This window comes from Leopardus geoffroyi, chromosome C1 (genome assembly GCF_018350155.1).
Source record: "Leopardus geoffroyi isolate Oge1 chromosome C1, O.geoffroyi_Oge1_pat1.0, whole genome shotgun sequence".
Classification (NCBI taxonomy): domain Eukaryota; kingdom Metazoa; phylum Chordata; class Mammalia; order Carnivora; family Felidae; genus Leopardus; species Leopardus geoffroyi.
Window position 1 is genome coordinate 200,028,351 of NC_059328.1, and position 15,106 is coordinate 200,043,456.

The following is a 15,106-nucleotide window of genomic DNA, read 5'->3' on the forward strand; positions in this document are numbered from 1 at the left end:
ATCTAATCCCTAAATTTGCCTTGAGCTATAGGAATTTACTTCAGTCAGCTTCTACAGGCAACCGCGTGCATTTTCTATCATGATTATTACAGTTACTTCAGGGCACTGCTTACATTAATGGTCTTTAGAAGCCAAGGCTGCTGTCATTTCCACTGCCTATTTCTGAGACAACATATTTACAGGCCCCAATAAGAGTACAAAATTATGTTATCTATAAACAGTTTTACCTATGCGAATGCTAGGGAAGCAAACCAATTTTGTATTACCTTGACTGGCATGAGAAATACTGTGATTTTTCAAAACCAAAATACATCATGATATGAAAAATGGGATGTTTATCTGTCTTTCATAATGAAAGACCTTAAAGAAGTTGGAAACTGGACATCTAGATTTTCCTCAGAAACATAAGGCAACCAATCCAGACAGGACACACTGTTACAACTGAACAGGAGATGCTCATGCCGCATTACCCAAGGGTCACTGGGTAATATGAGAAAATAAGTCTTGACTTTACTATATTTCCAACTATGTCCTTTTCTTGGGTCAGCCAATAGTGAATTTTTCTGTTTCAAAGTCTTACAAATTGATAAAAGAATTATGTTTGTAACTTGTGTTGATTGCTTATTCAGACAAGTTACCTACCAACTTAGAAACAAACCAACAGACCAACAGCAAAGAAAGACTTACTGTGCAGCCAGGCTGCTTGGGGATAATAACTGCCCATCTTCCTCACTCCACACATGTGTTGTGTTGCCAGAGCCACCTAAAGAAATGACATTTATATAGGTGAACACTTAACATGCTTGCTTCAAGGAAGTATTTTTCTTAGCAAAACATCATCACAGGTCAAATAAATGGGAAGAAAATACAGAAAAATCTGCAGAATTTTTCTCCAAAGAGTTTTACAAAAGATGTCTATGCTCTTTTTGTTGGAGACATTCAGGATATTTATAGGTAATAGATGCCTGCTAATCAGAAAACCCTAATGGTCAAGCACATGCATCTCTAAGAACTTCTTTCTCCATTTGTCAAAACATTACATTATTTTATCCTAAAAGCTGTATGCATAGATGACTCTTGAATACCATAATGCACATTGTCTACCACGTGATTTGTTAATCAAATGAGGCCAATTTCAGTCTTACAGGTCACTGGATTTTTTTGCTTTCAGTTGTCAAGAATATAGCCTTAGGAAACATCTGCTATCACTAATCTATATTTTCCATCTTTCAAAAAGCAGCCACTGATTTCAACTGAATGCAGCTGTGAATGCAAATTGGCTCATATTAACAGAACCATTCTGAGTGGTCTCAAATAATATGAAGGTTCAAAGTGTGGGAGGCAATCGTTAACTAATGGAAACCATATGGGAAGGTCTAATTCAACACTGTGAATTGCCCCTCGAAGTTAAATAGGTCTCTGATTCCGCTTGCCACATAACACTGTATCATAAAAAGAATAAGTGTGCAACAGAATTCACATGAAAAATTGAACATGAGAGTACTTTTAATGGCTACTGCATAAATAAAAATCATAAATCCAAGGCTTTCATTCAGCCCCTTTAGGGAAAAGGTATCAAGTCTTTCCATCTTCTCTGGAGACACTACTTACTCTTTATAATCCAGTATATTTCAGTGCTGGTATTTTTTAACACTGATCTAATCTCTTTCAATCAGATATTTTATTACTAGTAAGCATTGATAGTTCTCTCACTGTCCCTAGTTAGTGTGTCCTAAAGCCTTCTATAAAGGTCCTACTGCAAATGTATGCAATCATCCATACTTTTCTGGTGCTGATCACTGAGTTGATTTAAATTAGTATGGGCGTGAAGAAGACTATCACTAAATGAAAGACCTCCTTGTCCACCTCTGTATCAGTGGTGTATGAGTAATGTTTGCACCATCCCTAGTATCTAGCACAGGGGCTTTTTCAGTTTTCCTGTTCAGCAGAGCAGAATTTTCCAGTGCTCCACTCAAGGTGCAGCTAATATTACTGCTCTAGCAATAGCAATGCATCAGTGAGTTAAAGAACCAAGAATGAAGATACCCAGAATAAATAGACCTAATTAATAATGGTAGTACCTATTATTTCTTGGCATGCATATATAGAAGAATCAAGGATAGGTCTCTGTTGATATTTCTACATTGCAATGTAAAAGAATATAAACCATTTTTCCAAGATCAAATCTTGTTAAGTTTGAATTCTTATGTAATGCTGAGCAGGTTTATTGGCATTTGTATACTATGTGGTTACGGAGTTTCTCTTCCTCATCAAGCTGTTAAAATGTGTAACTAACAGAAATTTTACATATCAATGATAGACTTGGCCCTGATGTTGACTAGGGACATTTCCCCTGAACTATAAAATATCTTAGAAGAAATAATGTACTAAGTAGGCTTTAATGAAGTGGAAACCTTTACAGATCTTTAAAAAGTGATATTTTACTTCACTTCTGTTTTTATTTGTAGGATTAGTTATAATTGAAAATGGTACCCACAGACATAGAAAGAAATCTAGTGCACAGATAACCTCTTTTCATTAGTAAAGATGGGTTTCTACTTCAAGAAGTAATTTCATATAGTTTACTACTTTGTCAAAGAGCAAACTTCAATGAATCACAAAGATAATCCCTGCTCTCAAAACTCGGTGTTCATAAATGGAAATACTAAAGCATATTAGCTGTGAGGCAGGGATCTTCACTGGGGTAGAGCTGAGAATTAAGACAGGAAGTTAGGGGACAGTCTTTCTGTTTATTAGAATCTTCGTATTTTCATGGTTGCTGAGAAGTCTCCTAAAGAAAACTTGAAGTGTGTTGGATCACAGACAGACAGAATGGTCTGTAAAAAGCAGAGTGGAGAGAGGAATGGGGGCATGCCTGTTGAAAAACTTATGTGGAAAGGAATTGACACGGTGAATCAAACTCCACAGTGGCTGAAAATGGAAGCCGTTCTGAGGTCTGATGGTAGCAGGTACTTGCATGACCCCAAGAAATAGCCTGGAATCAAGTGTGTATGTCCCAGAAAGTAAATGTGAGTAAGGCCTTCTGGCAAAGAACTCAAGGCAACTGGCTTTGGGGACAGAGAGATCTAATCTCAGTTCAGCCACTTGCTGGGTGGACAGCATAGGCAAAGTGCCCAGCCTCCCTTTGCCTCAGTTTCCTTGTCTGTAAAATAGAATGATAATTCTATCTCATGGACTTATTTTCATGAGAACAGTGATTTAAGGTAGTAAAGCACTTAGCATTGACACAAAAGGTACTATCTCTTATTTTCCTTCTTCAAAAGAGTGGCATGAGATTTTCAAAGCTATCTGGACCCTGTCATACATGAGAACCCAAGCAACTATGCTATGAAACATCACCACACTCCAGCTTAACTGAGTATAAAGCTGAAGGAGAAGTGTGTTTGTTTCATGGATATTGCCAAAAGTCATGAAGACCAAGCACAAGGTGATCTGGGCATCATGGCAGGCATTTATACTTGGGGCTAGAGACCCCTGCACTGTTGAACCAGGGTCACTGGTTCAGCTTTCAAGGACAAATTTGAGTTCCCTGAAGGATTCCCAGAAATACCTAGAAGAATTTTTCAAAGGCCACAAAATTTCTGCTCAAGCAGGTAGGGATTTGGGGTTAAGGACTTTCAGGAATTGATATTAATGCTACTGCATTAATCCTCAGACTGGTGAAGTCACAAGTATAGGAAATTAAAAAACAAACACATGTAAGCACCTCAAATTTTATAAGTAACAACACATTTCTCTGATGTATTTCCTTGTCAACTTGACTGCCCAATGACATGTTTTAATACATGCCCAAATCATTAGCATATTCACAGACATGAAACACGGCCACTGGTGAATATTGAAAACTGAGTTGTACTGTTCACCAGGAAAAGTGTCTGGATAACTCAGTTAATAAGAAGCGTTGCTTCTCTGACTTCTAGCAAGGCACTGATGAGCTTTTGTCCTTTGTAAAAATGTTTTTAACTTTATCCCTTTACTTTATATAATTACAAGGTATGAATCTGAAGATGAAAAGAAAGAGTGGTACAAAGAAACTTGAAATTCTCAAGTCTTCAAAATGCAAATAAAAAAATACAGAGGAAATAATTAGTGTTCGTTGGTGTACTGTCTGGTTTTCTGGCCTGGACTTTTTATTTAAAGAGCAAGCATTTTTTCCAATGTTTGTCAAGACCATTAAATGTTACCACAATCAAGCTTGCAAACTAGTCATTAATTCTGTAATTGTAGATATAAAAAAATGCTCTAGCCTAACAGAAATTGGTTTCCAAAGTACGTCAGACTGTCCAGTGAGAAGTCTTCGAAGAATATCAAAACCTGCTATTCATATGAAAACTAGTAGTTTAATGAGGAATAGTATAATGAACAATCAGCTTGTGACCTGATGCTCTCAGGATACTTAACTTGTAATCCAAAGGTAAAGTCTACATATTTGAAAGCTAACAAACTCAGCTGAGAAAACAGAATTCGAAACTCATTCAGAAGAGGTAAATGCTAACCAAACATTGTACTTGGTACTTCAAAGTAGGTATTTATTCCTTATGGCCCTAAATCTTTGCCTATATGTGTCCGTGTGTATATATATCTGTGTATTTCCATGTGTGTGGTATATAATGCTATTGTGTATATGCAAAGGTGATATTTTCTGACTCACTAGTAACATGCTATAGCTTGTCTTGCTGGGAATGACAGCAGATTTTTATCAATATTCACACTCTGATGTCCATCAAGTATTTTCAAGATGGCTGGTTGAGGGTATATTTTTACCAAGGAAAGATTCATCCTGATTAGAAAGCCAATATTTGGAAATGAGGGTAAAAATAGTGCAATTCAATGTAGGCTTTTGCTCCAAAAAGTAGTAGAAATCTTTTTGTTGAGGCTTGGTCCTAATATGTACTTTCCATACAAAGCATAAACATAGTTTTATAAGCTAAGAGAGATAATTTTCACCTAAATAAAAATCCTAAAAAGTCACAGCCTTTTTTTCTAGCCATTTCTCATTTTCTTTGATTAGCAAGAGATCCAAATTTAGGTGAGGCAAATTTGCCCACCTAAGAATAATATTATCTATAAATGATTATTTTGGTTGCATTCTGTTTTTTTTTTTTTTAATATTTCTAACAGGCTTTATGACACATAATTGGATATAGTTAGATGGAAATACAGTACCTTGAGCTGGGGAGTCCAAAGTGTACAACAGATGTTTAACAGATTTATGGAGAGTTTTGAAACCTTCGTTAGTTGTGACACGTGGATAAACCTTCTGCACGACCAGCAGTGCGCTAACGAGTCAAAAAACAATTAAACCAGATTGCATGTCAGGGTTTGCAGACAGAAACCAAAGGTTATTCAAGGAGAAAATGGCTACAGTAAATTATTCTTATAACGTAGAAGACAAGATACTGCTTTTGTTGTTTAATTACTTGTTTATTAATGCAGAAAACACCCCCAAAATGTTCTTTAACCAGACAGAGCATTTTACATTTCCCCGATTCTAAAGACTCAGGACTCAAAGGCCTAAAAGTAAGGGAGTGAAGTTCACATCAATTGTTTCTGTTAAGACTTAAAAATAAGTGGTTAGGAATAGCTATGTCCAATGAAATGATGGCATTGTTTCTATTTAAGGGAAAATTTAAATACTGGAAATTATTTTTATTAAAAATCAAGCCTAGGGGCACCTGGGTGGCTCAATTGGTTGAGTGTCCAATTCTTGATTTGGGCTCGGGTCATGGTCCCAGCCCATGGTGCCAGTTGTGTGACTGAGCCCCACAATGGGCTCCATACTGAGCAAGGAGCCTGCTTAGGATTCTCTCTTTCTCTCCTTCTGCCCCTCTGCCCCTTTCCCTTGTGCTCTCTCTCTCTAAAGAAAATAAAATAAAAAAATCAAGCCCAGAGAAAGGACCCCATTTCAGGAATAATAATTATTTAAGCATTTGATAAATATTTATCTGTTGCTGGACAAATGGTAATGTTTTTGAAAAAGAAACGGAGCTTGCCCTAATTAAAGACTGCATTCTATTCTCTAAGTGTCCCATAGGCACTACTCCAGGAGTGGCTCAAAATTAATATCCAGACTAACTGGCACTATTTTCCTAGAGTTTTTATGTTACAAATAAGATGGGTGGTCTGCACTGGGGATGGCCAATCAGCAAATTCACTGATGCTTGAGTTCATTCTACATTTTCAAAAAGCAATTTGTTTCTTAAGAAATGTCTTTTTTATCCCTTTATTGTCATTAGTACATTTTAAAAAAAGCTGTCATTGTACATCTGAATTTTCCAAATACTGTGATTTATATCAATAATCAAGGGCAATGTTTTAACTTACATGAGTAGTAACTAGAACAATAGGCTTCATTAACAATCTGCCATTGTGAAGTTAAATGTACACATGGAACTAATAGTTTTTCCCTATGTATCCTAGTGAACTAAAGGCTCACTCCAGCAACAGATATAGTATGTGCATACACTTTCATGGTTTTCTACAAGTTTTGAAATTTTTAATAGATTAAGATCATTTTAATTTCAGCTCCCTAGCTATGAATAAAAGCTGTATTTAGAAAAGTAAATTGAGTGTCTTCTAGTTTCTAGCATAGTATGAGGTATACAGATAGATATGTGTATATGTGCATATAAGCATATATGTAATTTTATTTAGTCCTCTAATAATTCCATAAAGTCCATTTTATTTGCCTTGTTTTACAATGGGAAAACTAAACTTTAACAGTTACATAATATCAGTTATTCATAAGTACAGCTGATTTTGTCTAATTTCAAAGTTTATGTTCTTTCTATTCTTCATCTTGTCTCCGGCATAGAAACTGTGCCCCAACATGGCTGGAGAGAAGGGCAGGACATTTCTGCACAGAGCCCACAGCATTATTAACCTGTTATTGTGTCTGGCCATAGAGGCATGGCTGTGTTTTTTTCATCTCTGCTCTATACACATAGCAATGGATACCTCAGGCATTTTATATTTGCCCTAAAAATCTCCCGGTTCTGACTTTGTGTTGAACCTTTCTGACCATGGAGACTAGTTAGATGGTCTCAGGTTATAGATTGCCACTAGCTTTCTCCCAAATTGGCCCTCTGCCTAACTCACCTGATCGGTTGTTTCACAGTAACACCTTCAAAGACTGAACAATTGGCAATCTCATTAAAGCTGTCAACATTATTGTTGTGAGTATCATTAGTAAAATGTCAGTAGACTTAATTCATCTTTTTCTAACAAGACATTTAACTTAAAAATAATGACACTTGGCTCTCATCCTCTCTGAAATCCTTTGAACCCTTCATTGATCAAAATATTTTTATTTTACTTCATAGATTTTTTTCCCTGCTCTTTACCATAGAAAAATGGAAGTTATCAAAAGATAACTTATCTTAAAGATAATTTTAAGAGTTCTCATGATTTGGATTTCAGCACAGCTTCCTCATAAATGGTGAAAATCACATATATTTTTTCCATTTATACTTCTTGACTTTTTTGAGATTTCTCAGTTTTGCTAATTTATGTCATAACGTTAATATTGTATAATGTGGTTTTGGTGATGGTTTAAAAACAATTTACAGCTCAAAAAAGAAAAAGTTGTTGAAGGAAATGACTTCACAGTTTTTGTGAAGTTCATTTATCCCTATTACTTTATCAACAAGAGTAAGATAAACTAGAGACCCTAATTTGGTATATAGCCATTTATGGTGAGGAAATTATGACTCTTAATGACATTGTCAGTTTAATAACAATAAATAATAAAGAAGATTTAACTTTAAAAAATTGTTTATAAAGGGCTCTCCAACAGAAATATAATGCAAGTCGCATATTTAAACTTTATAGTAGTCATGTTAAAAAAGTTAAAAGAAATAGATGAAATTAATTTTAATAAACTATTTTATTAAATCAATACATCCAAAATATTATCACTTCAATAGCCAACCAATATAAACATTATTAATGAAATATTTTAAGTCTTATTGTTCTAAGTTTTCAAAATTCACCACGAATTTTATACTTACGGATCATCTCAATTCAGATACTAAATTTTCATTGAAAATATTTATTCTGTATTTAGATTTCATTTCAACTACAGATGAAATGTAGGTTCACATATCAACATTATTCCAAACATACTAAAAGGTTTATCATTAACTGAATCAAATATCAGTGTTTAAAAGTTAAATAAAGTTAAAAATTCAGAGTTTTAGTCAAAATCCACATGTGGTTATCATACTAGAAAGACATATTAGATAGCCAAGGGCTATCATATTAGAAAAAAAAAACTAGTGTATAAATCAGTAATAAAAAAACAAATTAAATAAATATTCTTTAAAAAAGAATTGCTTAAAGTCAAATGTCATCTACTTTAAAATAAAGCTATTTCTTTTAGCTATTTCTCTTTTCTTTTTCATTATTATGTAGACTGGTTTACAACATTTGTAATCATTACTGGACAACATGTTCTATTGCATAATGCTATAATATGCAATAATTATATTTTAAATTTTAAGAGAATTAAAACAGCTACAGTGCAATGCTTATCCTATATAATTTACTTCACTAAAATAATGCCTAAAGTATTTTATTTATTTATTTATTTATTTATTTATTTATTTACTTACTTATTTTTAATCCTAAAGTATTTTTTTGGATCTCCTACTTTCTACTAAATATTATTTTGTGGGATCTTTGTTTTTTATTTGTTGTTTCTTAACCAAATTTTGTTGAGGTATAATTTACACACAATAAGATGCACCTATTTTAGGTTATAATTCAGTGAGTTTTAACAAATATATATACTCATGTAACCACCACGCTAATATGATACAAAGCATTTCAATAATCCCCAAAAAGTTGTCTCATTCTCCCAATAGTTGTCCTGGGATCCACTGATCTAATTTCTAACACTATAAATTAATTTTGTCAATTTGAGAACTTCATATAAATGGAATAATATAATATCTACACATCCAGTAAGTGTTCTTTTTTTGAGGGAGAGGGATCTGGATTCTTTTGCCAGCATAATAGTCATAAAATGTATCCATATTATTGTGTGATTCAGTAATCGTTTGTTTTTCTTGTTGAGTAGAATTCCAATGTGTAAATAAACTATAATTCTTTTGCTGTTTTATTTTTGGATATTTGTTTTTTCTCTCAATTTTTAGTTATCATGAATAAATCTGCTATCAACATAGCATACAAGTCTTCATGTGGACATGTTTTCATTTTCTTGGGTAAATATCCAAGAGTAAAATGCTACATCATATGGGCTTACTATTAACTTCATTAGAAGTTATCACACTGTTTTCCATAGAGTTCTATTTGTTCTACATTCTTGCCAACAATTGAGGTTGTCCATCTTTAAAAATTTTACCCATTCTAGTGAGTGTGTAGTGATGTCTTACTATGGTCTGATAACCATTTTGACTCTTTTTATTGCTACATTATATAATTCAAATGATTCTTTCTCCTTTAACTGATTTACCCGTTTCCTTGTTAAGATAGAATATAAATAAGAGCAAGAGGATGAAGTGTCAAAATCCTGGGTAAATAAAAATTACCCTAAGTGCTAAAATGAAGACCAATTTAGAGAATGAAACTTCTTAATACCTTGCCCTTCTGTAATTTAGTTATGGCATGCTATGGTGGAAAAAGCATAGGACTTGGATTCAGATTCCTTGACTTCAGGTCCTGCCTTTGCCACTTACTAGTTCTAGATACTTGGGGAAGTCATTTGAAAGGGTTTGTTTCCTCTTCTACAAAATGGGGCTATCTGTTGTCTCAATCTCAAAGCATTGTTGTGGGATCAAATGAGATTAATGTACCAACATAAGGGCTTATTATAAGGTCTTTGAACAAACATAATATCTTGGAAGCTTTCCAAAGAAGATGAGAACACTCTCTTCTGGTGCTTCAGACATTTTAGATGGAATATATCATGCTCTTAACAACATATTAGAGAGGGAGCCTGCGTTCTGGGGTTAGAAAACCAAGGTTTAAACCCTCATTGCTGTATAATCATCAAATATTTAATTTTATGACCCTCTGTTACCTCATTTACAAAATAAATATTAGTTTAGCTGTAGGATGTAATGTGGATATATAAAGGGCTCAGTAAAGTGCCTGGTATGTAATAGACACACAATAATTGATGGCTGTTGATGTTGTGGTTTTTTTTAATGCACATTTCCAAATCAGCTAGACAGGAGTCAAAATCAAAACTTAAATATAAGACCATTAAATACTAACTGCTGGCATATTCTGAATTCTTTTATAAGGAAAATAACTTTTAAAGGGATTTCTCCTGGGGGCAGCTGGGTGGCTCAGTCGGTTAAGCATCCGACTTCGGCTTGGGTTATGATCTCACGGTTCGGAAGTTTGAGCCCTATGTCCGGCTCTGTGCTGACAGCTCAGAGCCTGGAGCCTGCTTCGGATTCTATGTCTGCCTCTCTCTCTCTTTCTGTCCCTCCCCTGATTGCTCTGTCTCTCTCTCAAAAATAAACATTAGAAAAAATTTAAAGGGATTTCTCCTGCAAAAATAATTCCAAATCTTTGTGTCATATATGTCAAATAAAGCCAAACTAATACACAGGTTTAGAAAGGTCATGTATAGGCTGGCCGCACATGAGGGAAGCCAACCCCATTGAGGTAGCTCAATTCAAAACTCCACCAACAGGTTGTTTTATATTGGATGGTATCAACAAAAACCCAGTGGAATAGTTTATTTTTGGGCAGTTTAAATGCTAAATGCACAGAATTCTGGTTGTCCCTGAATGAGTCGGAGCCAATGTTCTAATCTATGACTGGTCCTGTTACACACCTCTTTTTCAGAAGGTCTGCAATACCAGCTGACAATATATTTGTTAAGTTACTGTTCCTCCTCACTTCTTCATGTACTTGGATAACCCTGAAGTCCCACTGGTTATTTTTTTCTTTGCTTAACTAATACCCTCATCTTCATTGATAAAATTTGCAAAAAGGTGTTGAAGGATTATCTGCTCCATGTTTAAACTACTCACCTACCAGTGATCCTTACAGGTACCATTACAAAGAAAAAAATAAATAAATAAAGGCTTCTTTGTGAATAGTAATGTCCCACTTGCTTCTCATATTTTCTTACCTGTTTGCATTTCGAAGAACATCAAGTAGATTGCTCAGTGTCGTCTCATTCTGGAATACACTTGGAAAACTAGAAAGGAGCTGCCACACAGCAGTCTGCTCTTGCACTTGTGAGAAGAAGGACAGCACTTTGATCATTTCCTGAAATACTGTCTTCTGGTTGTTGGGATCGCTTGATATCTTATAAAATAACAAACAGCGCAAAGTGAGAGTTCGGCATTTGTAATCACGCGGCTTACTGTTTTGGGAAACACTGAAAATTTAGATTTTCACATAATTCTTTCTGATTTTCATACAATATGAAATCATCCTTTACTCTGAAAAATTATAACCATTTCTAATATACTTAAACATAATTGGATTTTTTTCCTATGCCTCCAGAAATTAGCATATTTCAAGCTTGGTTAACAGAGCTATGTTTCTATTTATATAAAATATTTTAAATTGCATTTTTTAATTCCTTAAAATGAAATTAGGTTCTAGGTAATATTTTTGTTTTTCCCAAGGGTATCTGGTTTAGAAGTTACAGACATATCTTCTCTATATCCATTAGTAGACTTTCTATTATTTGGGTACAGAACCCTTAAAACTATATATATTTACTATTATAATTACACATACATACATACTTAATGGGATAAAATATTTCCAATGTTCTGTTGCCATGTGAGGAACTTTAGTATAATAAATGATTTATATAGTAAATGAATATATATAATAATCACATCTTACAAGCAAACAAATAACAAAAACCATGACCTTTGGTCTTGCTCTGGATCATAGGACCCAGGTAGTACTTTCAAAGTAAAGTATTTTTTCATTATATTCCCACCCAAAGTAATTTTCTTAATAAACTCAATCATACTGGTAAAGTCAGGCTTTTGTTCAGTTGTAATTGAAGTTCTTTCATGCTGAGAATGTGATTTTCAACAATATATTCTTAAGCACACATTTTACTCTACGTGACTGCTGAATTTGTTTAGAAAGCATTTTAAGTGCTCTAAGTTGGATTGGGGTTATTATAACACTGTCTCTAATCCAGTTCATTTGGAAAACTCGGATTACTAAAGATAGTTCAAGCATTCTAAACTTAACAAAAATTACAATAAAATTCAGAGAACCAAGAGGAAAATATCAGAAGTGAACATGTATCATTTATTCTTGCTTATGAAATTTCAAGAAAATTCTGAATATTTTTGAGATCTTTCACCACATGTGGGGTTTTGTTAAATTTGCACATCGTAGTGTAAGAATAGCATATAAAAGTGGTCATTACCACTTTACAGTATAAAGTCCTTACCCCTAATGTACAATGTTTTGGGGGAGAGGAATATATTGTTTCATCAAAAATCAGTTTTTCAAAGTAGGCTTCATGTTAATGAGAAAAATTAAAAAGATCACCCATTACTCTAACTTCTGAGAGTTATATGGCTCCAGTAGTTTAATTATTAAACTTATATGACATCCTGAGTAATCTTACTTAAATATCTCAAGAGAAAACAATCTTCATTCACCATAGAGGAAAGCCACCTACAAAGATGTGTCTACGTTAACCAAAATGCAATATTTTTGGTTCAACATTGAAATCATTTCAATCCTGAACATTTCAATGGAAAGCAGATATTACTTAGAATGAGATACTGTGTGTGAGTCTCTGTGTGAGGAATTCATGCTAAGGGTGAGCACATATTCAAGTCAATATTTCCCAGTCCATGTGGGCTATGGACTTGCTCTTTGACTCAAATTGAATTACTTGTGGATACAAGAATGGAAACAATACATGTCCTTTCATTGTTTAAGAGGTCTTGATCAAATTAAAATGTTTACACTCACCTGAGAGAATTGGTTTGTTAGTTCATGAAGAGAAGACTCTAAAAAGGTCATATTGGATAGGCAAAATCTGTTAAAAACGTTTTTCCCTAGGGTGGTCCAAGAGAAGGCATAATGGGCAATATAGTCTGGATAGCTATCACACAGTTCTCTCCGAATGTCTTCTGAAGTTGAATTTTGCTTTAACAGCTAAAAATGTGTGAGAGAAGAGTGGGATAATGATGTCAGTACATACAGATATGAAATATTCTTGTCTTCAAGGAAATGGACTTGTTTTCATAATAGCCATTTTAAGGTCCTGCATTATAGCTACTATTCAAATAACACTAAAATACACTCGGTTTATTTATTACAAGTTACAAGAGAATGTGTGAATGTGGCCATTCTTGTCACTGTTGTGATTTACATGATTCAGATATGACTTGTTTAACTAAACTCATTTCCTGTCTCTGACCAGAGAAGCTAAATGCACCAGGTCTTTTCTCGCAAAAATCGTCAGATGTAAAAATCTGAGTTTCTCCTGGGCTTTTAGCAGCAAACTCAGGTGTCCTAACTCTTTGTGACACTTCCTGGGAAAGTGGCTGTGATCTCTGGAAGACTTCCAAAGAGGGGGAGCTTCAGAGTCCAAGACAAACAGTGTTTTTAGTGAAGTGGACAAACATGGATTACATTTCACATGGAAAGAAATACTTCATTTAAGAAGTATGCATATGAAGAGAAAAGGAAAACATATGCATGAAAACACATAAAGGTATATAATTAACAGATGCAATAAGTGGAAAGCATTTTCATAATGGAATCATTCTAAGTCTTCATATATTTCACAGTACAGACCAGACAGGGCACTAATTGTAGGTAGAATAGTGATCACATTGACCATTTTAGGTTTTTAGGTCTTTATAGAGCCAATTATATTAGTTATAATATCTAATGGGTCCTTCCTAACAATTAATTCTTAGAACCCTGTTAGGTGAGGGGCAATTAACTTTATTGTCCCCTTAAGATTATGTCACAGAAGCTACACTCTTCCTTCTAGTGACGCAACTTCTAAGTGAATGGAACAAGACAGGATCCACTTATTCCAGGATATACTATAAGTGCCAAGTCCTCGAGCCATTCATCCATATCTCTTTCTTAACATTACACATAAACTCACTCCAAAATGATTTCTCTACTCATTTTTGCAAGGGTTGCAGAAAGCAGGAAAGAGAAAGAAAGAGGAATCAGAGAGATCGCTGACACAGGCATCAACATATCATCCTGATTTTGACATCCCTTCCTTGCTCCAACTACTCTAAAAATATGTATCTATACATAGAAAATCAATTTTTGACTTATCTCCACTGGATATATGACTCTGTGCTGCCTCACAAAATTCTGAAATTTCATTCTATGTGAGAAAAATAATTTTGGAGTTTCAACACAATAAGGCGGTATTTTTGAGGATAGCATTTTTATTCTATATATTAAAGAATTTAGCTGATCCAATGCAAGACTATTTGCTTCTAGGAACCAATATGGAAGAAATAGAAATGGAATAAAATAACTTTCCCCTATTTAGGGAGGGTTTACATTGGAATTAACTGAGCATATTGGGGGCTTCTTATGCCAAATAGGGTGCTTTAGGTATCTCAAATATTATTACTGTTGAAACTAGACTTTCAAAATCTATACTGAACCAAATGGGAAAGTCTTATATTTCAGCCAACACTGGCAGAATTGTCCTGATGGGTAATAGCGCCTTTCTTAGAATCCCTTTTTGTGTTGTAAACCTTTGGCTTATTTACATAAACCAGTTTATTGAGATGCCTCATTTATACAGAATGTTTTTAAGGGTAACTAACAGAGACATATTAAGCAGCAGAGGTTATGATCACTGGAATATGAATAAAAGTCAAAGTTATGTCCTATATCCTATGTTCCATCCAGATGGAAGAAACATCTACTATGTAAAACATGAATATATTATTTAAAATGCATATGTGTACATGTGCGTATGACAGAGACAGAGACAGTGAGAGAGAGACAGAGAGAGAGAAGTCTATTAGAAAATGTTGAAAATGATCTCTTTTTGATGTCTGAAGAGCACATAAAGCAGGACTCAAATGCCTACAGGGGCTAGCCAAATAAATGTATGAATCTGGCT

The 15,106-nt window shown here is 34.3% G+C and overlaps 1 protein-coding gene across 3 annotated transcripts in view; it reads right to left on the reverse strand.

The window, feature by feature from the left end:
- Positions 1–15,106, reverse strand: part of ABCA12 (ATP binding cassette subfamily A member 12) — a 281,717-nt gene that overhangs the window by 88,290 nt on the left and 178,321 nt on the right. For all 3 annotated transcript variants that reach the window (XM_045481142.1, XM_045481141.1, XM_045481140.1), the window contains exons 6-9: positions 12,964–13,149; positions 11,132–11,310; positions 5,188–5,300; positions 688–763 (exon numbers count right to left, since the gene is read on the reverse strand). In XM_045481142.1, the coding sequence (XP_045337098.1) occupies positions 688–763; positions 5,188–5,300; positions 11,132–11,310; positions 12,964–13,149 (554 nt within the window). The remainder of the gene's footprint in view (positions 1–687; positions 764–5,187; positions 5,301–11,131; positions 11,311–12,963; positions 13,150–15,106) is intronic.